This window comes from Penicillium antarcticum (assembly GCF_028974205.1).
Source record: "Penicillium antarcticum strain IBT 31339 chromosome Unknown utg000008l_segment0_segment0, whole genome shotgun sequence".
NCBI lineage: Eukaryota > Fungi > Ascomycota > Eurotiomycetes > Eurotiales > Aspergillaceae > Penicillium > Penicillium antarcticum.
In genome coordinates this window covers 745,020-771,372 of record NW_026695306.1, presented here as the reverse complement: position 1 = coordinate 771,372, position 26,353 = coordinate 745,020, and the positions used below count along the sequence as shown (strand labels likewise).

At 51.3% G+C, this 26,353-nt stretch overlaps 8 protein-coding genes across 8 annotated transcripts; 4 read left to right on the top strand and 4 right to left on the bottom strand.

Moving 5' to 3' along the window:
- Positions 1-281: 281 nt before the first annotated feature.
- On the bottom strand, positions 282-2,649 carry N7508_007820 (putative glycerol-3-phosphate acyltransferase Sct1; the record flags this gene model as incomplete). Its single annotated transcript, XM_058465884.1, has 4 exons — positions 282-1,460; positions 1,510-1,778; positions 1,829-2,423; positions 2,476-2,649. 4 exons carry the CDS (start codon positions 2,647-2,649, stop codon positions 282-284), a joined length of 2,217 nt encoding a protein of 738 aa, XP_058317212.1.
- A 776-nt stretch (positions 2,650-3,425) lies between these two features.
- Positions 3,426-4,220, top strand: N7508_007819 (GRAM domain-containing protein; the record flags this gene model as incomplete). The annotated part of the gene is made up of 3 exons (XM_058465883.1): positions 3,426-3,436; positions 3,487-3,658; positions 3,708-4,220. The coding sequence occupies 3 exons, from the start codon at positions 3,426-3,428 to the stop codon at positions 4,218-4,220; spliced, it is 696 nt and encodes a 231-aa protein (XP_058317211.1).
- Positions 4,221-4,691: 471 nt separating this feature from the next.
- N7508_007818 (cytochrome b-c1 complex subunit 6 family protein) lies at positions 4,692-5,478 on the top strand (the record flags this gene model as incomplete). Its single annotated transcript, XM_058465882.1, has 3 exons — positions 4,692-4,971; positions 5,179-5,301; positions 5,402-5,478. 3 exons carry the CDS (start codon positions 4,692-4,694, stop codon positions 5,464-5,466), a joined length of 468 nt encoding a protein of 155 aa, XP_058317210.1. The 3' UTR covers positions 5,467-5,478.
- A 1,908-nt stretch (positions 5,479-7,386) lies between these two features.
- Positions 7,387-9,064, bottom strand: N7508_007817 (putative cell surface receptor/MFS transporter (FLVCR); the record flags this gene model as incomplete). The annotated part of the gene is made up of 4 exons (XM_058465881.1): positions 7,387-8,253; positions 8,338-8,686; positions 8,764-8,876; positions 8,954-9,064. The coding sequence occupies 4 exons, from the start codon at positions 9,062-9,064 to the stop codon at positions 7,387-7,389; spliced, it is 1,440 nt and encodes a 479-aa protein (XP_058317209.1).
- A 766-nt stretch (positions 9,065-9,830) lies between these two features.
- N7508_007816 (involucrin repeat protein) lies at positions 9,831-13,092 on the top strand (the record flags this gene model as incomplete). Its single annotated transcript, XM_058465880.1, has 3 exons — positions 9,831-9,992; positions 10,076-12,934; positions 12,985-13,092. The coding sequence occupies 3 exons, from the start codon at positions 9,831-9,833 to the stop codon at positions 13,090-13,092; spliced, it is 3,129 nt and encodes a 1,042-aa protein (XP_058317208.1).
- Positions 13,093-13,288: 196 nt separating this feature from the next.
- Positions 13,289-14,890, top strand: N7508_007815 (uncharacterized protein; the record flags this gene model as incomplete). The annotated part of the gene is made up of 1 exon (XM_058465879.1): positions 13,289-14,890. The coding sequence occupies one exon, from the start codon at positions 13,289-13,291 to the stop codon at positions 14,888-14,890; it is 1,602 nt and encodes a 533-aa protein (XP_058317207.1).
- Positions 14,891-15,149: 259 nt separating this feature from the next.
- N7508_007814 (glutathione S-transferase) lies at positions 15,150-16,152 on the bottom strand (the record flags this gene model as incomplete). Its single annotated transcript, XM_058465878.1, has 4 exons — positions 15,150-15,404; positions 15,470-15,880; positions 15,970-16,046; positions 16,098-16,152. The coding sequence occupies 4 exons, from the start codon at positions 16,150-16,152 to the stop codon at positions 15,150-15,152; spliced, it is 798 nt and encodes a 265-aa protein (XP_058317206.1).
- A 456-nt stretch (positions 16,153-16,608) lies between these two features.
- N7508_007813 (membrane morphogenesis protein VPS13) lies at positions 16,609-26,205 on the bottom strand (the record flags this gene model as incomplete). The annotated part of the gene is made up of 3 exons (XM_058465877.1): positions 16,609-16,649; positions 16,708-17,124; positions 17,181-26,205. The coding sequence occupies 3 exons, from the start codon at positions 26,203-26,205 to the stop codon at positions 16,609-16,611; spliced, it is 9,483 nt and encodes a 3,160-aa protein (XP_058317205.1).
- Between the last annotated feature and the right edge of the window lie 148 nt (positions 26,206-26,353).

The window sequence follows — 26,353 nt, the reverse complement described above, 5'->3', positions numbered from 1 at the left end:
GCTCAAGGCTGTTCTCGGACGTGGCAAGTTATGCGGAGATATCTGCCACAAGTCGAGTTTACGATTTGTTGAGATCACCGCCTGCATTAGTGCCGAGATACCCAGTATCTTGGCATCTCGTGTTGGCCAGGCGTATCTATATCTACATTGGATTGAATAGGGTCAAAACATTCATTAACAAAGAGGATATCTTGCACGAGTACATAAACACAGCAAATGCACACAATTTGACAACAGACGCCGCTATGATGTGCATGATGGAAAACAGTTATACTGGTAGTTCACAGGTCTTTTCGGTACTCATCGGCACTGGAGGGTGTGCCAGGACCAGAGCTAGCCATATCCCAGCTTCCATCTTCACTGCGACGGCGACGGCGCTCTCCACGTTCTCTCATAGCATCCCGGATACGTGAACTGACATCCTCAAGCGGATCCTTTTGGGTGAGAGGGCTCAGCGGCTTCAGCCCGTGTCGAGACCCGGGTCGGCCGCTGGCAGAGCTGCTGCGGCTATGATCACGGCTAGGAGGCCGTGTAGAGAAAAAGCCAATGTTAGCCAAATTGTGGAAGGACTCGTTACGAGGCAAGGGCTCCGATGTAGGCATTCCCTCGCCCGCTTCCGAGACACTGGTTCTTCTGATCTCCGGCAGTCCGTGCTCCTTGGATTCCGAGTCTTCGTCTCGGAACGGGTCCGTGACAATCCGAGAGGCATCGAAGTCGGGGAACAACTCAGGACCCATGGTGTTGATTGCATCGGTCACTTGTTGAGCGAGCGCAGCGCGTCTTTCACGGAGTCTCACCAGAGTGTTGGCTGACGACGGGTTCAAGGACAGGACAAGCGGGCGGAGCGACTTGATGATATCCATACCCACCTCACCAATGCGCAGAGCCGCAAATGTGATTGTGGGGAAAAGAATCATGCCGATCATCACCACAGACCAAAGTGGCACCCAGTCTGGGACGAACCCTTGGACTCGGTTCCAGTAGGTCCAATAAGTGAAAGCCGCAGTGTAAAAGGCGTAGAGAGCAGGGGCAAATGCAAGGGCAATAAGAAGCTTCCATGTAGCCATGACATCCCGGCCTTGAAGTTTCACAGTAGAAGCAGCTAAGGCTTCCTTGGACTTCTTTGCAGAAAGATACTTGGTTGCGATGAAAACGGGGGTAAACAGGAGGAAACCAGGCAGTGTTCCAATTGTCAGAAGGGCTAGTTTGCCCAAGCGATAAAGCAATGTGGCCACCACCTGAAGGATAGAGAACTTGGCATAGGCAACTTGGTGATCACGGATTCCGAGGATGCGAAGTTGTTTGTTGTAACCTACAATAGACTTGCGCAGATCAACGATTCGGGGGTCATCCTTAAAGTGGGCGTATCCCTTCACAAGGCGACGGTTCAGTTCCACGACCCTGGGAAGAGGGAGCTTTTTGCCCTTGGTGTTGTACAAACGACGGGCCGCTTGAATAACCTATCATTTGTGAGCCGAAGTACATATCTGAAATCGGTGCGAGGCTTACCATCAGAGTTTCATAATCGGGACTGGTGACAGTGACAGAGACGAGACTTCCATAGATAATGTCCAGCAAAGCACCAACAGACTCTCGTCGTTCGCCTTGCTTGAACTGCTCCACCAATTCCCGTGGGACATCGATTGGAGTACCGAACTCAATAACAGCACGGGAACGGAACTTGTGAGCATGGAAATAGTTCATACCACAAGGAACGATCTTCAAGCCACAGTCCGGGTTCTCTGCCAGTGTGCCAAGAGCCATCAGAGCCACACCAGCTATATAATGTCAGCAAGAAGTCACACCGCGCATAACCAATAGAGCTTACCTTTCAAAGGAAGCAGTGTAGTGCGATCGTGGCTTCCACCCTCGGGGAAGATACCAACACAGCCTCCAGCACCAAGTCGCTTGAAGACTGCCTGGTAAACCGCGGTTTGATCGACATGAGGGGCAACCTTGAATTTGGTGCCCTTGAACTCAGGGTTCTGCTCGGACGCGTCGCCGGAGAACTTTCCATCACTGCCAATGTCCTTGCGCCCAGTAAGCTGACCCAACGCGTCCCTGTGTTTGAATGGTTTCTTGAGAACCAATTCCTCAGGTCCGCGGACCTCCGCAATAGCAGTACTGTGTGATGTTCCGTTGATCGTGGGTAACGCGATAGTCCCGTCCTTCTCGAAGCCGGGCCCTTCAAAGTTCGTTCCGACACCGCGTAGCAGAGTGGGTTCGTTGATCGGGTCAGGGAGATAGATGGTGCCAGTGCCAGGTTTCAAGTTGTCCATGGCACGTGCCACGGGGAGTGTTCCAATGCCTCGTGCAAGGAATCCGATAAACTTGCGCCGGAAGGACTTGTCGGCGATGAGCCATGAGATTCGACGATGGGCTTCGCTGCGAATGACGCGCATCAAAACTAGAGAATCAACAAACTGCGCGACCCCGTCAGCATCTTATATGTGTCTCGGAAGCTGGGCGGCTTACCTGGTTGGCATGGGGCGCGGCCACCAGAATGATGGGACCACGTCGAGGGATCTTCCATGATCCCCGGGGGTGCACTTCGCGGAAGAAGAGATCAATCAGCACAGAGAAAGTCCACAGGACCAGATCGTACATCCACCCGACGAGGGGTGGAATGTAGGGTCCTTTGTCTCCCATGTTGTAGTGGCCCGGTTCGGCGATAAGAGTGGTGCCTTATGATGTCGACATGAAGTCCCTAGCAATATGAGTAGCCGCACCGGATGAGCTTGGAATAGCTCGGAAGAGCTAGAAACATACCTGGACAGCTTCTGTTCACTCCCAGCTACCGTATGAAATATAGTAGACAGTGAGCACGAGATCAAGGGGAGTGAGAAGCGGAAGTTTTTCGAAACCGGAAGTTGGCTTTTAGCGCGGGCTCGGACGCTTCTAGAACAGGTTCTTTTGCAATACGAATGCTTTTGTACTTCCACTTGAATTACTGTTGAAGCTCAAAATATAGGTATATGAGACCGTTCGAGTGGCCTGAGACTGGAACAGTGCACAGGCCATGCCACTTGGTCTGCTGCTGGTCACTTCGTAGCCTCAAGATACTCAATACTCAATACATCACATCTACAACCCCAGATTTGCCCCTCATCCCAACGTCTATGCAAGTTCTGTTGGGAGAATATCCTTGTGATCAAAGCGTATGCAGTAGCGGATCGACCAGGCCAAGCCGAAATGCGTTCTGTATAAGCTTAATGCAGTGGAGAAGACAAACCCTTTGATCTACAAAGAAATCGAAGTTCACGTTTCCCCTGCAGGACCTCCCCGCCTGCCCCGCCCCAACTTCATCTTTGACTTCTTGACTTTCTCCGGTCTTTGGTGATTTGGCAGTTTTTGATTTGAAGTCCGAGGTCACCTGTTCTGCCTCTGATCTATCTGATCCCAACTTCTTGGCATGATAGCACATCATGTCTCTCAAGTACGGTCCCTTCTCAGGTATGGAAGCATGAAGACTAACTGATTCTCTAGCTGGGTAATGCTTCATGACCAGGAAGGCTTTGTCCGCCTTCCCAACGAACGTTTAATATATTCCTCGCCTCCCCGCACCAGTGTATCCCTAACCCCGCCATCCGGATACAAAGGCGCAGAGAAGCTTTCAGTCCAAAGCAGCGCAGGCTGCATTCATCTCACCAACCAAAGAGTTAGTACAGTCCAGACATATATAATGAGCTTCTCTCAACTTTGACCAGGTCGTCTATCTCCCGGCAAGCCGAACAAATGATTTCCAGTCCTTCTCATCACCACTTCTGAGTGTCAAGGATTCTCATGTATCAGCTCCATTCTTCGGTCCAAATGTATGGACAGCACTGGTACAGCCCGTATCAGGAGGAGGCATTTCACCATCCCTGCCAGCCGTGCAGCTGAAAGTGACCTTCAAGGAAGGGGGAGCATTTGATTTCCATACTAACTTTGAGCGCATCAAGGAGCGACTTGAACAGGCCGTCGAAAATGGCAGTGAAGGCACCCGCGGCCAGCGAAACGTGGATCTCTCTGCTGTCCACCTGGAAGAGTTGCCCGCGTACGAGGCGCCACCTAACGCAACGCAGACCAGCGCTGTTCCCAGTGAACTACCCACAGAGCCTACAAGCAGCCGGGTATCCGATGCAGGCACCGAGCCCGTGGAACCGCCTCCATGTTATGAGGCAGTGCAATCACAGAGTGTCGCAGATGAGCTGGAGGCGCGGTTACGGCGAACCAGCTGATTCTCTTATGAGATGTTGGGATGTGAAGCCGGAAATCATCTCATTTTATGAACCTATGAAATCTTTCAACTTCTAAAATCTCCTATTTCATACATGTACGATATGATCAGTCAGTTAAGTTAACGAAACGAAAGCGGTGCGACGCACTTGGATGCCACATCTGCCCCCACCAGTCTTCACCAGTGCCTATATGAAGTATTCAAGTATCTTTGAATGCATTATAGGCTGTAAAATCAATATCAAATATAAAAAAATAGAATTAAACAACGTTATATAGTCAAAATGTCTGGACTACCCATCGACCAATCACGTGCGGCATAATTGGCGTCTCTCAGCGGCCGGGGCTTTCCGATTTTCCAGTCCGAAAGAAGCAGCTTGGGCAAAACCAACAACCTCCCTCAATTCCGTACCCCCTTCAATCCCACCCCCCACACCCAAGACCCCCCGGTCACCGTCGTTCAATTCATCACAATGGGTCTCTCCGACTTTTTCTCTGAGGTCGTCTCCTCCCTGGGCTTCGCCGAGGCCCAGGCTGAGGCTCCCGCCCAGGAACCCGAAACCACCCAGGACGAGTCCTCCGACAAGACCGAGGAGAACACCGAGTCCGAATCCGCCGAGGAGACCCCCGCTGAGGAGTCTTCCGAGGAGGCCCCCGAGGAAGAGGAGGCCGAGGCTGAGGCCGAGGAGGAAGAGGAGGAAGAAGAGGAAGAGGAAGAGGAGCCTGAGGACATCAAGCCCAAGCTCGAGGAGGGTGAGTGACTCCATGCTCATTCAGTTGTTGTTTTCCGATGCATTGCCCATATTTATTGCCCTGCGATCGCGCTTAATGGGCAATTGGTCGCACCCTTCATCTTATGTGTCAGGATCAGCGCCTGCATCGTACAGCACCAATGGCATTGCAATCACGTCGAAACAACATCTGCATTGATCTCGATCAGCAACTGACTTGTTTCTGCAGAGTGCGCCAACTCCGCCCAGTGCGCTCCCTACAAGCACCACTTCGACGAGTGCGTTGAGCGCGTCACCCGCCAGGAGGAGGATGAGGACTACAAGGGTCCCAAGGAGGACTGTGTTGAGGAGTGTAAGTACCAACAGTGATCAGAGCTGATCAAACGATGAAGCCGGACACACTTCGAATTGTCTATCATTGATTCTCGGTTGTGCGACTAACACCACCCCAGTCTTCCACCTCACCCACTGCGCCACCGCCTGTGCTGCCCCCAAGCTCTGGAGGGAGCTCAAGTAAACGTCTCACCCACGTTTGCATCGGCGCCCGAATAGTTTCCCGCATCGATCCGGTGACGCACCTCGCTCTCCGCGCCCTCGATACGAGAAAATCCATAGACACGCCGACCCAAAAACCCAATCCCGTTTTTCTGATGGCCGCCACGGCATTTGGATACCGATAGCCTGGCGGCTTGCCTTGGATTGAGAACGCAGGATTGATCAAGAACGTGTTCCCTCTTCATCTATTCTTTCCTCGTGTATGTGTGCGCATATTATATTGTGTTTTCAAGGCAGGGAGGAAGGGCCCGGAGGAAACGAATAATAGATCATTGACCCTTTTCTCCCTGTCTTGCATGTACAGATAGCTGGTCTTCCGCCTGTTCGAACTGTGCTTTTGATTTTTCTTTACTCTCTTGTTTTAAAACGAATCTCATCTGTCTTGATTGGCACTCGTCTCTTAGTCTGGTATACTTCCGATGCAACGCGTGATATAGTTGATTGCACTACTGTTGCATGCTTATCAATTCCCTTGTTGGAAATGGGCTATTCATTCACTATCGTCTAGAACCATACGTCCTCTTCTGCAACATCGTCTGGCTCTCCTGACTTGCCGTCTACTGCCGAACCGGGAGGGAGAGGACGCACAGGAACCAAGCGTAGATGCAATTGTCTGTAGTCGAGGCGAGTAAGAGCAGTACGATACCCGATACCTGTCTAGCTAGTTGCTTTCTGCACCTTCGTGTCAAAAGGAAGCGTCCTCACATCCTATACATCGTGTTAGGACATACAACTTGCAGAAACAAAGGATACTTGATTCTAATGCAGCTCGTCCTCCTTTCCTTGACCTTCTCGTAGATTATGTCCGGCTTGTGAAAAGGGAAAAGACTCAGTATCCATGCGCGAGTCCGTCAGACTGTCTAAGCCGTGGTGGGCACGGCTCCATCAGTGGCCAGCAAGCAACTACACTAGTATAGGCATGTGCGGGGGATATACGTTGAAGTATTAGTATCCGATGTCGTATTTAGGTTGCGAAGTTCTAGGTCTGCTGCTTCTATGTACAGAACTCATTCAAACCCTTATCACGAAAGCCTCGCCTTTTGTCCAATCGGCAGAAATCCTCCAATGCTCACTGCCTTTTCCACGAACCCAGGTTAACGAACTTGAGCCCCCAACCCTAGATGGCCAATTTCGGACACCTGCTGGTGTGGGGTCTTGCAAAGCTCGATGAACAGCTCAGCTATCATTTCTGACTGCTGGGTGTCCACCGATGCATGGTGGTTTCGCCCCGCGAGATCGGGGCCCTCTCCTTAGAGTAACAGGAACATTACAAGCAGGAAAGTGGTATATCATGACATTGTCAGCACCTTTTGTCAAGTATCCTCTTTCTGTTAGCGCGGAGATCTTTAATAAACAGACATTGTTGTCGAAGCCTTCTGCCTGCAGCCAGTCTCTCCCGTACGATTGGCCAGGACTGGAATATAAAGGAAGACGAGTAGAGTTGGCAGATAAAGGTATCTGTGCTCAAGCAAAGGACGAGGTGTGGGCGACGCCACTGTTCACTGCCCAAAGATGAACTATGAGTGAGGTGAACACTCATGCCGGCAGGTATGAGACCTTACGCAAGCCATAGTAATAGCATATACGATGTATTTCGCATGCGCTGTGCTCTGGTGCAGCAGATCGTGAAAGGACCCAGTATTATAACTTATGGTTATGTTCATCAATTGGCTCATTGGAAAAAATGATGACAATTCGCTAATAATGATAGATGGAGGGCATCGCATAGACATCGCAGTCATAGGGAGGGCCACACAACTCGATCCGGTAAGATCAAGGGTATATATCTCGGTTAGGTCCATGGCAAAAGCCTTCAAAAGAAAAACATCACCAAAGGAGCAAAGAGACGAAAAACTCGCTTATAGTCCAGTAGCACAAAACATCAGCGTAAAAGAGTCGTCGTATCCCTGGCAGAAGCACCAGAGCCACCAGAATCAGCAGAACCCCCAGAATCAACCGAGTCAATTTTATCAACCTTCTTCGATCTCTCCTCATCCCCACTATTCCTCAACTCAATCCCAGAATCAACAATCCACCTCTTCCTTTCAACAACCCTCCCAAACAACCCAATAGTCAGCGGGAAAGGCGCAACAGCAACAGAGACAACGGCCGCAAAGATCAACGCATTCCGCATATCCCCAGGAACCCTCGCATGACTCCCCATCTTCAACGCATCCTGAATAAGAATAAAACAAGCACCCAGCAACTGCCCCCCAGTCCAACAAATCGTACTCCCAATCTCAGGCGAAAGCGGATAAGTAATCTCCGCCAAAAACTCCAAAACAATCGGCAAAAGCGCAAAAGAAGATGCACCAAGCAACGCACAAACAACATACGAAGGCGCAATCCCCGCGCCACTCCCAGGAGCGAAAATAAGCCCGATATACGTGGCTGCAATGATCGGCACCAGGACGCGAATGCTGCCCAGGTAGTGCTTGAAGCGGTCTGTTAGGGGAGAGAGGATGGCTGCTGTGATTAGGCCCACGACTATTAGGATTGCGCCGGCGATGCCGGCTTCTGTTTCGGTGAAGCCGTGCGGACTGAGGATTTGGTTTAGGAGGCTGCTTATGCTGTTGAAGAAGCCTACGTATATTGAGAAGGGGAGGAGGATTTGCCAGAATTCCCAGGTGCTTATTAGTTGTTTCGTTGCTGATAGGAGGGGGGTTTGGTCCATATTGGAGCTGGAGGCGCTGGCTGGTGTTGGAGGTCTGCTGGGCAGGAAGAAGGATGGGATTGCTGCGACGCTGGACTGTTGGGGGTGTGGTGGTGGTGGTTAGTTGTTGGGTTGCGGTGGGTTGGTATAGGCTGGTATTGGCAGGTGGGTGACACGTACAATAATGGAGATGTACAACACCATATTTGGTATATCGGAGGGGTTGGTCGCCCATTCCGAATCGACCAGCTGGCCTATTGCTGCTCCGAGCGGATTCGCCAGACTGGCGACTGCTGTTGCGCTTGTTCGGCCGCGATCTGAGAACCAGAGTTCGCTATATCGTGTCGGTGCGCAGAGACAGAAGGGCTGCGCGAATCCGATGAGGATCTGGCCGAACATTGCTAGTCCAAAGATACCGCCATTTGCTTTTGTGCCGGCATATCTGAGCCAGTTGCCGACTAGCAGCAGGGCTGCTGTCGTTACGATGGCTGGTTTTGGACCGCCTTTGTTTAAGATCCAGATGACCAGGCTGTATCACGGTTAGATCAGATCAGATCAGATCAGATCAGCTCGGGATGAAACTGTGAAATCCACTTTTATACTTACGGGCTGACAACGCAGAATGCGAAGAGATAGCCGGTGCTCATCCAGTTGATAGCGCTTTCGGATACATCGAAGTATTCCGCCGCCGTAGTCGATATAGATGAGAAAGTTAACCACTGTGAGTAGAGTTAGCAACGGCGATCGCGATCTATGCGCACGCAAGTGGGTATTTTGGACATGGACATGGACATACATCCCAACTAACAACGATATTCAGCAAGACCAACTGAGCCAAGCCCCAGAACCGTCGCTTGTACACTTTGTACACAGGCGCGACGGCCTCGACATCAGTGGGAACAGACATGTCTGGGGGGAAAAAGAGAAGCCATGGGCACGCGAGAGATAAATGAACCAAAGAAAAGCCAAGTGTTGCATCTTGGCTCTAGCGGGGCTTCTGTCAATTCCGATAGTGAAGGATCCGAGGTAACCTGAATTGGGTACCTGGTGATACATCGATCGTCATACTATGACGTTGCACTCTGTGAGTACCGATAGGTACCCTACAGGGCTGCCATGTGCGGAGTTGCGCTTTGGGAGCAGACTAATTGAATTCGTGACCGGAAGATAGCAGAAATGCCGATATAAGCGAATATAAAGTCCGTTATGCATTTGTCTTGATGTTTATAGTGGGGAACTCTCCAGTCGTTCCTTGAAACAAACCATCCATGGATATTCTTGATACGGAGTGGCTCCGCTTGCATTCTTCAGGGGTACGAATACGAAGCTTTTATTTCTCCTGTATACTTTCAGCCCATCTTACATGTCGAACTTAGCTAAGTTGACTTATATTACAATGAACCTGAGTTGATCCATCACTTCAATTCTCCGAACACATCCAAAATTTGCCGTGGCTGAAATGCAGATCCTCTCCTTCACTCCCCGCCATCTTTTAACTGCGCTAAACTGAGAGTCCGCTCCACCTCTCCTTATTCTGATCACTGTCTTTTTCTTTTCCACCAACCTGCGACGCAACAGACTTTGGCGCCTGAAACCCCATAATGCGCGGCCCCTGTCCCTGAACCCCCTCCCCGAACCGAACCACACACTATTGATCATTGAAGTGGTCCACCATGAACAGTATCCGCGACAGTCAGTCTTCCTATGGAGACCCTCGATACCTATCCACCATGACCGCCTCCGACGCCCCGGCACCGGTTCATGGCACGTCGCTTGTTGATGGGTATCGGGATGCTCTAGACCCCCAGCATGATGACCGGTCGCGGTATAACCCGGTAGGTTGAGACAGGACAGGATAGAACAGGCAGATCCAATCCCAAAGAGCGATTCCGGCTAATTGTGTTCGCTTTACTTACAGCTCAACCCGTCCCACCCGCGCAGCTCGGCTCTCTTGCATGCCAACGACCCCGTGACAATGTACTTGTTGACCGAGACCGCCATCGGAGATAGTGTGAACTATGAAGTGCTGTCCTTTGACGAGGTGGAGGAATTGAAAAGGGAAAAGACAGTACTTTCCAGTCGCATCGAAGGCACGAAGCGGAAATTAGCGCTGGAAACGAAACTCCGCGATGCTGCTCAATCGCTCGGCCGACTTTACAGCCCGCCCAGTCCGCGGAGTAGCGGCGAGTACGGCGCGAATGGAACCACACACCGGCGGAGTCGCAGTATTTTCGGACGGAGTGGTACTTCGGAGGCGCTGGACAAGAGTGATTCAGAGCTCGCGGTGAGCCAGCGGAAATGTGAAGAGCTAGCGCAGGAGCTGTGGAAGCTGGAAACGAGATCTCAGAAGATCAACCAGCGTTTGCTGGAGCATACCGCAGGTGTGCTGCAGATGACACACAAGGGTCTGAAGAAGGGACCGAAGAACCCTGCTCTGGGTGGTTCAGAAAGTATTTACGACGCACACGAATTCGACGATCGCAGTCTTTACCGGACGACCGAACATTTGGATAGCTTTGGCGTGCACGGCAGAATTGAGACGAATGCCGCTGCGGCCATGAATACTGAAGCCATGCAGGCGACCGAGAGACGACTGGAGGAACTCAGTGAACGTATGCACGATATGATGATCCAGTCCAACCCCGGTGAATTCATCGACCCTCCGCCTCACCCAGCTGCGAATGGCGACCCGGTCAATCCCACAGCAACAGTCGATGCGCACCTGGCATACATCCAGAATGGTATGAACAATCTTGTATTGCACACGGGAACCGAAGCTCCAGCTCCTGTGGCTGTGAGCGAGGTCACTCCAGAGGCCGAAAGCGCCTGGAAGACCAAACTCACCGAGATCAACAACCGGGTGCAGACTATCGTTGATCGGTTTGGCTTGACACGTTCACCGACATTGCCTCCGCCTCCTGATGCCAACCATGGTGATGGACTAGAGGAGCAACTCTCTTACCTTCAAACTGGTGTTGATGGTCTGGAGAGCCGGGTAGATGGCGTGTTGGAGCAGAAGAGCATCCTCACAACCCAAATCCAACAGCAGCGCGAGCTTAACTCCAAGTCAGATGCTGAGCGAGATGCCCATATCGGTGATTTGACTGAGCAGTTGACCCACGTGCGCAGGGACCTGGAAGTCTCCGAGCGCGAGGGGAATGCCAACCGCGAGGAGCTGGCTCTGGTTCTGGAACAGCTCGAAGCCATGCGCCACAGTGGCTCTTCTCAAGAAGAAGCAAAGGCTGCTCTTGTTCAGACTGAGGGTGAGGTTGCGCGCTTGCAGAGTGTTGTCAACTCGTTGCATCTTGAATCTGATGCCAGGATCAACGAAGTCAGTGAAGCTCGCGATGCCCAGGATCACGCCGAGGCTGAGGTCAAGCGTCTGCAGGGTGAAATTGAATCTCTAGAGAGAGACACTGAGGCTCGAGCCTTGGAAGTTAGTGATGCTCGCGACCGCGCAGAAGGCGAAGTCCAACGTCTCGCCATCCTCGTTGAAACGCTACAGAAGGATACCGGTGCGAAGTCTAAGGAGGTCAGCGATGCTCGTGACCGTGCCGAAGAAGAAGTGGAGCGACTAGAAACTGTTATCCAAACGATGCAGCACAAACATTCTGCCCAGACTGAAGAGATGAAGGAATCGCTTTACCGCGCAGAGAGCGAGGTGAAGCGTCTGCAGGATGTCATCGAATCTATGCAGACCGAGTCTGCTGCTCACTCTGAGGCTATAATCGCGCGCGATCATGCCGAAAGCGAGGTGACTCGCCTGCAGGTTGTCATTGAGTCGATGCAAAATGATAGCGATGCTCAAACCAAAGAGATCAAGGAGTCTCGTGACCACGCGGAAAGCGAGGTCAAGCGTCTTGAGGACATCATTGACTCGCTGCAGAATGACACTGCTGTCCAGCATGAAGACATCAGAAATGCCCGTGACCATGCAGAAAGTGAGGTCACTCGTCTACAGGTCGTCATGGAATCCATGAAGCGCGACTCCGTTGCCCAGGCTGAGGACGCTAGAGAGGCTCGTGAGCGCGCAGAGAGCGAGGTGAAGCGTCTGGAAGACATCATCGGATCGATGCAGAATGACACCTCTAGAGACGGAGAAGCACTGGAAGCTCGCGAGCGCGCAGAGCAAGAGGTCGCCCAGCTCGAAGCCGCCATCGAACAAATCCGTAACCAATCCGATGCCCGTGTTAAGGAGGCCGATGATCAGCGTGCGCAATCAGACGCCAACACAACTCGCCTGCAGAATGAGATGACCGAGCTCGAAGGCGAGATTGTGCGGGTCACCACTGAACTTACTATGGTCAAGGCAGAGCTGGATGGTGCATATGGCACTCGGGCTGAGCGTGCTGCTGAGGTTGCCTCCAATCCCAGTGTTCAGAAGGAGAACGATGCTCTAGTTACTCGAAACATTGAGCTCACTGAGGAACTCGCTTTACTCAAGAGCCAGCGCGGAGGCGGCGATCTCCAGCAACGGGCAGATACCCTCGAAAGGGAGCTTCGCGAGACCATTGATGACTATGAAGCCATGACCAAGGCCAGCATTGAATTCGAGAAGGAACGTGAGCGCTTTGAAAGCTTCATCGATAGTCTCCGGGACCGCTGCGAGCAGCTGGAGACCCAACTCGCAGAAGAACGTATTAGCTGGATGAACTTGAGTAGTCCCACATCTGTGGGTCGTGATGGTGCTTCCGAGACGACATCTACAATGGTTCTCAAGAACGAGTTCAAGAAGATGATGCGTGACACACGTAACGAGAATATGAAGATTTTGAGGGTGAGTTTCTTCCAACGTATTCCATGTCTCAGTTGACTCACTCTCTCCAGGCCGAACAAGAAGAGCGTCGCAGAATCGAGGGATTGCTGCGAGCCCTAAGAAAGGAGCATGCGCAGGTGACGGGCAAGATGCCCAGCTCCGGCGGTACTCCGTTATGATCATGACATTCTACATTTCGGGATTTGAGCGTTTGAAGAGAAGTGTACATATAGACTGTTGTGTATAATATTCGCATTTGGCAGGCACGATGAAGGATAGGAAATCACGGTCCCTTTTCAGTCAATCTTGCTCCCGCCTCTCTCGTATGCATATTGTCTATATTTCTATACTGGGTTTCGCTCTTTGGCCCTCAAGATGACTGCGATCCAACGTCGAGGAAAAGTCTACCAATGCAGTAATCCACCCTCCCAGTTTTTCTCGGCATCACAGAGTCTCCGGCACGGAAACCGACTTCGAGATTCAGACTCCCTCTCACCGTCATACGATAATCTCGATTCGTCAGGGTCTATGCAAAGTGATGACAGAAACATATACAACGCCAGCAGAGTCCACACCCCGATTGAATCCCACTCTCGCTTCGACGCCTCTCTTACTCACCAAAATCCCGCCCACGAACAAGGTCTGGCAGAGAACATGGCTATGTTCGTTCCAACGGGTTCACAAGACGGCCCTTGCCCCTCGGGCGATCCAACAAAGCGAGGGAGACCAGCGCGGATAGCAAAGAGAATAGGACATCGGTCGAAAATGTTATCGGAGCAATATGGGCAGACTCCACGCCGGTTCAAGCCGTCGTTGAATGAATCTACCACACAGCGAGCCTCAACTTCTCGCCGGTCACATCGTAAGGCTGTTTCACTCGGGGCGAATGACAACCACTCTCACAGACCACGGTGGCCGGCGAATATGGGTGTTGCGGTGGCACCTGCTCAACCTCGATACCCTCCACCGGAAAGATCGCCTACACCTCCTGGTCTTCCGTCGTTCGGTACCCCCGAGGCCATGTGTTACTCTGCCCGGTTCATGGCCCGAGAGAATAGTCCACGCTTGGGTAGAGATGCTGGGTATGGGGATGAACGGACCAGTTCTTACATTGACAGCCTGAGACGATTCTTCGGTTTATCTCCTCCGACGTCGCGAATCAATCAGCATTCTGTCGTTGGAATTGGAAGAGCTGAAGACGGAACCCTTGTGCAAGGTCGGTTTCCGTATCGACAGAGTGGCCATGGAATGAATGTCGCGCGCCAATTGAATGAACATCCGTTTCATGAGCGCTTTCTTCCTGTTGCGAGTCCTGCTGCTGTTTATCAAGGTCACGAGGCTGATATTGAGGCTGCGTATGTGAAGGAGACTTCTCGTCGCTCTAGCAGACCTGTTCAGGCTCGTTCTTCGCACAGACGCCGACTATTATCTCGCGGTGCTCCTCTTCCTTCGGACCCACCTCCTCTTACGATCCGTCGACCGGGGCAGCCTAGACCCTCCGCACTTCTTCGACTGCCACAGAATCTGTATGGTCTGGATGGATCACCCAGAAGTGCTACATCTGCAGTGCCAGTTGAAATTTCCGTCCTTGAGACAAGGGTAATCGGAGATCATCAACCATCAAACCCCTCACATCTCCAATCCGTCCTCATAATGGCCGTCCGAGGTGGCGGGGACGACGAACCGAATGCTGGCATTTCGACATGCTCAAATGCCCTGTCTTGGGTCAAAGCCCAAATATGTCAAAGCTGCTGTCTGGGCAGCACTGATAACGAGGAAGCGAATGAGACTCTCGACGTGGTGAGTTATCGAAATACATATGCCACTGCTCGGAGCCAGGTCTCGCCTGTGGAATTTCAGAATGAACCAGAACCACCCGAGGGAGATGAACGGACTGGATTCCACGGTCTACAGTCTTGGGTCTCTTCCTTGTATGGTATTATGTTCCCTACTCTTGTTAACCCTGCCGTTGTATAGTATGGTTGAGTTTGTTTTCCTATACGTCGAATTCTGCCCGTGATACATTCTCTCCGTCTCATGCACTGACTGTCTATTGCTTGCACATCATTATTGGAGCCCCCCCCTGTGATTTGACCTCAGTGTACATACAACCCCCAGAGCTGTACACGATACTTTGCTTACTATTCATAACATAATATCACATGCATGGCTTCTCCTGTGAAACTTATGTATGCCATTAACAACTTGAACTATAGAATCAGTAATTAATCCAAAATCACATGGAAACATGGAAATCCCTCTCACTTCCCAGGAAAGAAAAAGCCCAATCTTGCGGGAAGAGACTATATTGGATATCCTCCCTACCCCGGTAGATATCATCATAATGAGCAATCTGCGACTCAGGATCCTTAGCCTGACCATAATACCGATCCCCCAAAGCCCTAAAAACAGGATCATTCCACATCTTCTCCATCCAAGCAAGAGCATCAGGTCCGGCAGTATCCAAAGGAACACCGTAGGAGCGGAATCGCTAAATGGCAACCAAGTCAGCAACCCACCACCAAGGGGGAGGCAAACAAGAAGGGACGGACATACCCAAAGAATCGGCCAAAAGAAAGCATCAGCAATACTAAACCCCCCAAACAAGAACCCTTCATCAACTTCCCCAAGTTCAGCAAGTCTCTCCTTAGTAACAGTCCTAGCAGCCTCCCAGATCCCAAACATCTTCTCTATCTCGGCAACTGCATCACTGGAAATAGGCACATTACCCGTATACCGCGCGAGAAAGTTCGTATGAAACGTATTCCGCAACACAGCGAAGCCGGAATGCATCTGTGACGCCGCGGAGCGGGCCAGGGCGCGTAATTTGCGGTCTTTTGGCCAGAGGGGGAGGTCTGGGTGTGATTCTGCTAGGAATTCGCAGATTGAGAGGCTGTCTGTTATTGTTGTGTTTAGGGATTTGATGTGCAGGATTGGGACTAGGCCGGTTGGGGAGTGGGCTTTTGTCTATTTGGATTGGGTTCGTGGTTAGGTTGGTTCGTGAGTATGGGATTCATGTGCTAGATGTTCGGGATGAGTTGGGTGTATTGGGATACCTCGGAGAGTTTGATGAACTGGTGTGTGTGGGGGATCTTGAAGTATTCCAGTACGGCTTCCACGCGGGCTGTCCAACCTTTTGGTTTTCCTTAGTGGTGATTCATAGGGTTGGGTTTGGTGGACTTACTGGAGTACCGGGTGTAGAGCCCGACGAGGTGGTAGTCTGGGAATTGGGTAGCCATGATGAGGGGACTTGTCAAGGTGAAGTCGACTTGAATCAGAAACCAGGGAATATGGGTTTATAAGAGAACCTATGGGAGTTCTGACGGTTACGAGCGGGATATAGCTCCAGATGACTCAGGTGTCAGTTCTCGTATTCGGTCCCACTTGCCGAAGCATAGGATTAGTTTGATTGCATTTCCAATCAAAGCATTTGGCAATGGATTCAATTTCTACTCTACAACAATCACAATTAAAATAAAGTCATTCAGCGCTTTGTACAAAAAAGCAATCAAGGCCAAACAGGACGGAACGAAAACATTAAGCAAGTTATGTACGTGAATAGACGGGAAACGAAGCGCAAGAGCAATCCTTCGATATATGCTCTTAGTCACTCCATAGTCCCGCCCAAAAATGAAAAATGAAAGCATGTCATCTCATGATATCATTAGAAAACCCATACGGATACCTCTCATTCTCTATCCCCGAGCATTATATTTCTCGTTGAAAGCATTGACCGCTAGAAAAGGGACCAGTTAGCTTGGATCATGCATGCAGTGCAGTGGTAGGGTACTCACCGACAGCAATCTGTCTATACAGCCAGTTCCGTGAACTCTCGTCCTGGACCGGGATGAAAGGTCCATTAGCACCTCCCTTGAGAGTAATGCTCATTCCCGTGCGCTCCTTGGAAATGGTCTGAATGTCTGTAAGACGGATGTCCCACTCTGTGTAGAGCTTCTTTGTGCGAACGAGCATGATGCTCGCGTAGGTCAATAGGACTAGCATGTCTCGGCCGGGAAGTTCCAGATGGGCGATGTAATCCTCGTTGAAGTACTTGCCGTCGTCGGTCGTCTTCAGCCAGAATTGGCCGAGGGCTTCCCGCTGGGAGTAGGGGCGGACGATGCCGTCAGTGCCAATGAAACGGGTCAGTCGAACGCGATCAAGACCCTCGGCGTCGAAGACGGTAGTGGTGTTGCGGACACCTTCGGCAAGGTCTGCGAAGAAAACCTGTTAGTTGCGAACATCAAATGAAGAATGTGAGTTGACCTACTAGAGGCAAGGTCGAAAGCGCCAATTGCCGGCTTGGTAGCCAGTCCAAGAACGCCCTTTCCAACACCCTTGAAAAATCCTTGGATACCTTCCTTCTCGGCGCCCTGCAATGGATGGCGTGCCAAACCACCGATACCACTGGCCAAGCTGGTGGCAAAGGCATTACCACCAGCCGTGATTCCGTACAGCGCGTGCTTTGGACGATTGCGGACCTTGGACATCCGTCGCTGAGTTTGGAACTCTTTATCGAGGGTAGCGGCTGCGAGACCCTTGGACATACTTCCAGTGAGCTTAGCCATACTATCGGAGAAACCAAAGACAGATTTCTTGACGAAGCTCGTAGCACCCTTGGCGATACCAATGCCAAGTTCTTGGGGTCGATCCGTCATGACCAAACCTTGGTATGGCTCGTAGAAGATGGCAGCAACACCGGAACTGACGTTGTTGAATAACCCGACAGGATTACCCAGGAAATCAGCCGAGCCGAGAATGATGTGGATCTGGCGCAGGAATTCTTGAGTGTAGTGCGCGCGGATGTTGCCGACCAGTCTGGGGAAGGAAACACGGGCATTCTCGAGCATCAGGGCATTGAGCCGGACGGGGGCATCGTTGACATTGCCCATCGACATTGTCATCACATTGACGAAGAACATCAATGGGTTAGAAGGCTGCATGGCGTCCTCCACGTTGACACGCTCAGTGCGCATGAACGAAATGTCCATTTGCATAGGCTGGAGGTGCAAAAGCTCAAAGTACACATCCTGACCATTGTCTGCCTGTTGAGGCTCTGGGATGTTGAGGTCTTCGTCGCACAGTTTGCCCTCTTGCTCTTCGGTCCATGATGCACCGGGGATCTTGACAAAGTCAAGCATGGCAAAGACGAAGTCTTCATCCAGTTCGAGAGTCATTTGCTGCAGGAGAAGCGTAGCATACTTGATGTACAGGACACCATAGGAGTCGTCCTTGACCCGGGTAACCATTGCATGGAAAATTGGGTGTGCCTCCATCTCCTTGCCAGTCTTTGGAACAACACTGGGGTAAAGCAAGATGGGGAAGATGCCTCCATAGAGCTGATTATCGATCTGGATCCACTTGATCGTAGTGTTGAGAGTCTGATACAATCTCGACTCCCTGAACTTGATCTCAATCTCGCGGAAGGTGAGATAGAGCAGCTCCTTCAGGTTCTGGTTGATCAAAGAGATACCAATTCCACCAAGACGAAGCTGGGCCTTGAAATTGACATCCGAGTTCATTTCCTTGACCTCGAATCCAGTACCCGTACCGGTCTGCGAAGACTGGCCTCTTTGTTGCTTGTACATACTCTTTGAGGGCTTGAAATTGGACAGCACAAGAGTCTGAGTGGGACCATCGGCAGCAATGTTGATATCGATAATCTTCTGGTACCCACCAGGCTGTGACGGCGGAATCCGCATTGGGATCAGGTTACCAATTTCAGCAAGCTTGATGTGTCGCTCCTTGCCCTGGCAGGTCAACACAAGCGACTTGTTCTTCGTCGCTGGGTAATCCCATGCGTAAGGCATGATACTGCGCGGTGGAATGCGGTATCGGATAGGTCTCCAACCGCTCGTTTGGTCATCTTCGTCATCTTCCACGTTGGGGTTGGCTTGGTAGAAGATGAACTCGGTGTCACTTTCATTACGCATCGAGAATGGCCAGTTACGAGATTCGAAACTGAAGTGCAAGAAGAGAGTTGCTCCTTCCATGATGATATCAGCCTTGATCAGCTTCTGTCGCTGATTAGCCTTGGCCAACTTGACGTGGACCGTGCCAACGTCTGCAATGTTGAACGGGGAAGACCACTGGTTGTTGACACCTGGGAAACAGAGGCAAAGCTGCTTCTCTGCGACTTGGCGGAGGAAGTGAAGTGGAACCAACTCGCCACTCTGGATCTGGAGAACGTTGGACGAACCCGGCTCGCGCACCAACAAATCCTCGTTAAGCTTGCTCTTCAAAATGAATCTCGGGGCGAGGGTAACCACCTTTGTCAGCTTGTACTTGCCCTCGCCTTCGGCAACAGAGACACCGGAATGGAACTCGGATCTGCCTTGGCGGTCGGGGAAGACGACCTCGAAGGTACTACCGATGGCTTCGAAACTCTGTGGCTTGCTCCATGCGGAATCGCCGACCTTCATGATAGATCGGTTTCGTTGATCCTCGTTGGCATAGGAATACATGTATGGCAGCGCACGACCGCCCTCTCTGGGATCGACTCTGAGTCCTTGGCCAGCGGCATTTCTTGCCGACTGGAGGAATGCCTTGCTCTGAATGTCCATAGGAAGACCGGTCTTGTTCAGAACAAGATATGGACTGTACACAGAAACCTTGAAAGCACCGCCACTGTTGGGGATGTTGAAGTAGTGAAGCTGCAACTTCAGCTGAAGACCTCGTTCATCCTTGAGAGACAAGGTGTGCTCTCTACGGTAGTCATGGGCATTGCCGTTGACAATAGCGAATTCGCTTTGGCGGAAGACCGTATCCTCCAAATCAATGCTGAGCAAGAGAAGATGAGATAGCTCCACAACATGAACTGGGCTCACTCCACCCTTTCGCAGGAAGTTTGTCCAATCCTTCTTGGTGTTCTTGTCATAGATGCGGTACTTGAAATCGTACGGCAGCAGGTTCTGAATTTCCACAGGAGCAAAGATCCGGACCCTCATGTAGGGATACACTCCGGTCAGCGAATTCTTGCTGTCATAGGTGGCATTGACTTGGAAGTAGAATGGCGGAGCCTGTTGTCCACTTTCACTAACACATTTGACTGTTCGCGTGGGACGACGAATGAGGTCCTTCCAGAATAGTTGTTCATTTGACCAGTCATATCCGAAGCCCTGATCAGGTCGAATGACGACAGAGTGAAGATAGGCTGATCCAACAGGTGCCGGTCGAGCATCACCGGGCAAGATCTTCTCAATCTTCAACAAGTGACCTTCTCCAGGGCTGAAGACACCCAGTTCGACAGGGATCTGTGTGTTGTTCTCGATGAGAAGCGGCGAGCGGAAGGTGATATACTTCACGTTGTCTTGTCCCAGTTTGACCTCCACGAGCAACCGGTGAAGGACATTCTCCTGTTTCGGCTTGAGGGCATATACAGTCTCGCCTTCGCGAACCACAGGAATGCGGCTGATACTATCGAATCCACTTCCCTCCAGCTTAACGCCAACAACTCCACCGTGGCCTTCTGGTGTCAATGTCTCACGGATGGCAGTGGAGTCTTCAAATCGCCATGGCGATTCCTCTCCGTCGGTCAACTTCGCTGCCGGGCCATCCTCTCCAGCGTTAACATCAGCCCAAACACGGAGATCGAAGCCAGTGTAGTTACGGATTCTGTATGGAGCATCTGCGCCTCTGGGTTTGGAAAGCACATCCTCGTCGGTAGAAAGGAATTGGAAGGATTTAGAGGCGAGTGCAATGGTAGCAGACGTCACGGTGAGCTCCATAGTCTTGTGAGAGTATGCATCGATCGAGAAGATATCCGGGTTGACCTCCTTGGCCATATGGAAACCAAGTTGCCAGGGCTCGATCAGTGGCTCCCATGCCGACTTTGAGAAGTTGTACACATTCAAGAACGTCTCAAAGTTGGTATCGGCGTTAAGAGTGGACGACCAGTCGCGCACATCAACATTGAACTTCTTAACGCTCCAGTCGAGCAATGGCAGATCATGCAGATCGCCAATCAGAATGACTCGAACACCGTCGATCTTGGCTGACAGCTCCTCGCGCTTCAGGACAACCGAGCTTCGCGGTGTGGCTGCTTGATCGTAATGTCCGCCAGCCTGGCTCAGACGCCGGGTCCTGTTGGCTACGGTCATGGATGTCTTGCTAGCAGAGCGTGCTCTAGTGCTCTTGGCATCAGGAAGCTTCTTCGCTTCTCCGCCTTCGATCTGCTGGGCATTCTGGGCCCGCATCTCGGAAGCCTTGTTGACAATTTGAATGGCCATCAAAATATCACGCAAAGACAAACGAAGAACCAAAGGCTCAAGATGCACTTCAATGGAAGTCAAGGCAGATCCCTTTTCTTGTGATCTGCTATCGACAGACATCTCAAGCGTGAAGTCATCCAAAATTCGGAGACGAGACGTCTCAAACTTATCCATGCGGCACAAGAACATGCCAACCTTCTGGATCTGTAAAGTTGAGACATTCTGGTGGGAAATAAGGACCTCCTTGGTACCAAGAACGATAGCCTCAGAGTGGGGAATGGTAGGATTGGCCACCATGATAACTTGGGCATCGACGAGGTTCACCCGGAACGAAACAGTCATTGACCCTCCTGCGGCCTCGCCAGAAGGAGCCTCGGTAACAGCCTTATCAGAGCTTGCAACGGTGACGGAGCCTGTCTCAGACTCCTCAGGTGTCTCGCTCTCTTCCTCCACGATCTCTGCTGGTTCTTCGGAGGCAAATGCAGATTGGCTGAATGACTGCAAAGCTGACAGATAGTCCAATGCAAACATAATGCGAGGGCTGTCAATTGTCAACATGGCGATGAGATGCTTCTCTGCTCCTCCAGACATCGAGACGCTCGCCATGAATTGCTGCTGAACATCATTGTTGATCAATGACATAATGTTTCTGAACTTGTTGGAATCCTGCTTGCGGCTATCGCGGATTGAGAACGAATGGATGAGGAGCTCAGACTCCAATGAGCCATCTGTCAACATACGCAGCTTGACTCTGGTGTCATTTAGCGAGAATTTGGATAGACTCGAGTCCTCAAGGCGGCCAACAGGTTGGTTATCATTTGCGAGGATAAGCTCTAGCCCAACACTGTCGACCTTGAAAATCATGTCCAGTCGGACCCATGTCTCTTTGGTCTCATTATCATTGGTAGACGGTCCTTCTGGTCCCTGCTGTGTCTGGACGGCCTTCGAAGTAGCCTCCCTCGTGGGCTCAGTCACCGAAGAAGGCAGAGACTCCATAGCCTCAAGCTCTTGTTGCTCAGCGTCGGTGGCAAAGGCACCTGGTATCGTCTTGGACAACTCGAGCAAGAACTTAAGCTGGCTCTGGGAGATTCGAAGATTAATCGGGGACAAAGAACCCTCAATTTCCATATCCGGGCGGGGGTTGTTTGCCTGGTGCTCCAAGTAACAGATACTGAAGTCGAGATTAACCTTTTGAATCATCTCAAGCTCTTCGGCTGTACCATCCCCAAAATGGAATTTAGAGGTGAGGCGAATATTCCGAACACCAGTAGAGATCACGTTGACAGCAGGGCTGTCCTTTGCTTCGTCCATAGGGACGAACTCGTTCTTGGCATAGATCTCACCAAGATGAGCAGTGATCGTGTCTCGAGGGCGATCATCCATCATGGCGCGTGGGAATACCACAATGGGGGTCTTGACAACAACATCAAGTCGCATCCGCGAAGCATTCTCTTGCAATGAATTGGCCTGGTTGGCGGCAGCCTGGCGAGCAGCATTGAAAATGGCCTGCATTTTGCCGAATTTGACGAGGAAGTTGATGATCTTCCGGTAAGGCTCCTCCAAGAAGTTGATCTTGATCGAACCAGACCGCAGATAGACCTCAGAATCATAACCGGGATAGGTATCGCTTTCGGGGTCAAAGGTCTCATATTTGAAGTCGGCGAAGTTGTCTCCTTCGATTGTCAGGAGGCGTCGAATATCAGAATCCTCTGCAGCGCCCAGGTTTACATCATCAACCAGGGTCAAACTGCCGATTCGAGACTGAATGAGCATAGAAGCACCCACGAGAAAGATTCCAACATCGGCAGTATGGAGACTTAATGTTGCCAAGCGGACACCATCGTTGTTGAGGATAAGTGCAATACTCTTCAGGTTAGCCCTGATGCGAAGTTTCCCAGCCGGCTGAGGTTTTTCTTCCACTGCGGGCGTTCCTTCGATGGCTTTTTCTGCATCCGGGCTTTGGTTGGCCGGTTGTTGGGGATTGGTAAATGTAAGGAGGATGAAGTCCAAGAGCGTGAGAAGAGTCTTTCTCGTCACGACAAGATTAATGGTTGAAACTGATATGTCAAGGTTCATAGCAACACCTTCGTACGTTGATTCGAACTCAGGTGACTCGGGCTTGACCCGGACCATCTTCAGCTGGAAGAGATCCTTATCTTCATCGGCATCGAAGCCCTTCGACGAGATGATCCTCTTAAACTCAGGAAGGGGATTTTCTTCGATGTAATCATCCACGCTCAACGATTTCAGGACAACTTCAGCAACCATGTCATAGGGACGCATGTAGAAGTCCAACTCGAACCCTTCAGCGACCAATTCAACCAGCAAATGATCCTTCTGTGGATCATGGGGGTCAGAGCGAGAGAGCGAACCACGAAGACGACCAACCGTGAATTTGAACTCGAAATCTCGGCGATGAATGTTGGTGGGAGTATCCACGGTCTTCTTAGACTGCTCAATGGCCATTTCAGCTTCGTCGTCATCATCGACAACTGGAAGGTCGCGAAGAGCCGACGAATGGAAAGATGCTGATCTAGCTCGTGTGGCTGCATCTTCTTTGGCCGCAGCTGCAGTCTTGGGGTCAGAGGAAGTGCTGCCTGCATCGAATTGGGGGATCGCAATATCGATCAGTTTCATCAGACCCTTGTATTTGGTATCTGACATGGATGCATGTAGTTCTGGTAGATGTCCAGAAATACGTGTGCGGGTGAGCTGGGTCACCTTTGGCACGATACACATCTCCAAGGCGAAATCGACATTGATACGGTCGATGATATGAAAGTTTCTGGATTCCACATTGGTGTTCAGTTGTGCTTTGGTTGCATCAACGCCAGGTCCAATGAGGACTTGTGTGGAATCTAGTTTGATTAGGAATCGATCGTACAGAAGATGTTCGAGTTGTTTGTAGTCTTCCTCTTCGTATTGCCGCTTTTGTTTGGACTGGAGGTCTCGCATGGCCTGGCGGTCGACAAGTTCACTGTTGACACTAGCGTGACCTGCGTCGACAATCAAGCAAAGTGAACTTGGTTGTGTGATGCTCTCTGGGACGATGATCAGGGGTGCATGAATGTCGAATTGGGCGTCTACTTTCTTGTGCTCTTCAAGGGCAAACTCTAACCCGGCCCGGGTTTGCTGTCGCAGACCTTCCACGGTGGCTCCTGCAGTGTCTAACAGAGCACCAATAGACTCCATGTGTCTTTCAGGTGGCTCGAAGAATTTGACGATGCCAACAAGGAATCTGGGGTTGTAAATGACCTCAATACTTTTGAGCTTAACCTTGACCGCTGAATCTGCGTCGCTATCAAGTGGGTTCTTCTCAAGCTGCAGATGGAACAGACTGTCTTCGTCTTCGAGGTCATCTGCGCTTGCTTGAGAGGCAAGGTCATCGTCATCTTCGCTTGCCTCCTGTACTTTTGGTTCGGGGAGAGAATCTTTGACCTTGACAATCTGTGGGTAGAGAGTTCCGGGGGTGGTACCATCGTACATCTTCAATCCTCCAAGGTCTACGTCAAGGAGATAGGAGTCATGGCGTTGAAGAGCCTTGGCTCGGAAGTTGTCGAATACTAGCTTCATGACTTCATTGGCCGCACCATGGGGGTCTTTTTTGAGGGTGAAGCTGCCAGCTCTCAGACTCCAATTGACTTGGAGCTTAACCCATTCACGTGGTACATCAACGCTTTCGGTAATGGCTTTCTTTTCATCCCAGTCGATGGCGTTGTACAACTCCTGTCGTTGTTCATCAGTCATAGCAGCCTCCTCAGACTCCTCCTTCTTGGCACCCCAGAGCCAATCGGACCATGATTGTTGTTCTGCGGGCTTCTTGACGCCCACGTTCTCTTTTCGTAATTGGTTGCGTGCAAGTGATCGCCAGAAGCGGATATCCTCGTAGCTGAGCTTCGTCTCAAGTCTCTCCATTTCCTTGGTATCGTCTGGTGTGAAGGGTTCTTCCTTCTTTTTCTTCTTGAACAAAGCGATGTACGCGATACGATCATCCCTGCGTTCCTTGATGTAGCCCCAGGTCCAGCGTCTGTTGCGCTCGTGGATCTTGCTGAGCACAGCCTCTCCAGCAAATCTCATCCATGCACGGGGGTTTTCTTTTGGTGAGACCTTGGGTTGGATCTTCTTGTACTCTTGATGGCGAATAAAGTAATGGAAGAGGTCGACCAACATCAGCGCATCGCGGTATTGATTATCGTCCAGGACAAAACCAAGTTCATCGAAAAGCAATCGCGCTTTGATGGCAGGACGATCATGCTTGCCAGATTTGTCCATTTCAAGACCAGCACGACCACTTACGGGACGAAGCATGAACTGATTTCCCTCGTCCGCATCTATCGCACTTCTGAGCTTCTCCATCAACTCTTCGCGGCTGATGCCTTGAGCTTCTGCACCGATATCAGAGCCTCGTCCGGTTCCGAGGAGCGTGGCATCTGTATTCCAATATACGGACAGCGCTCCAAGAACAGCCAGCTTATGGGTGACATTGGAGTCTGATTGAATAAAGGTCGGGTTCCAATCCCCGTCGGTACTGACAGCACTGAGCTCTTTCAGGGTCACACCAACAGCGAACGGGTGTCCAGGTGAAGCGATCGAGTCCTCGTAGCGGAAATGCACATTCTTAATGGAGATCTGCAGGTTGTCCACCACGGCTGTGATCATGCTCTGTGTGAAGCTCTGGTTCCGGCGCTGCTCCTCCTGGCTCATGCCTTCTGCATTGCGCTCGCGCAAAAGTTCAGCACTCTCGATCCGCTCCATCTTGAGAACATTCGCTCTCCGCTCCTCTTCCTCCGGATCGTAGTCCGCATCTTCTCTTGGTGCTGCGAGCAAATAGACATCTTCGATATCGACCTTCACCGGCTTTCCTCGTAGATTAGACCAGGGGATCGATAATGTGAGCTCGCCGAGGTGACCTTCGACGACGTTTAGAGGGAGGCGGAGCTGGTCGAGCGCTTCGCGGCGCAGCTCGAGATTCCGTAGTTTGACGTCGCCCGACCAGATTCCGATGTTGAGCTGCTTCGCATCGAAGTTCTTAACGTATATCCCAAGGAATCGGTTAAGTAGATTAGCGACCACTCCTTCCAACATTGTTGTGACGTGCGGCCGTAGACCGGGCCCGGTGGAATGGCACTATGGCCGGCGCGGATGTCGCTTCAATGGCGTGGGTCGGGAATTTGATGATAGTCTGAGATCCAGGGCAGCTGGAGAGTCAGCAATGAATTCAAGTTGGCGGAGA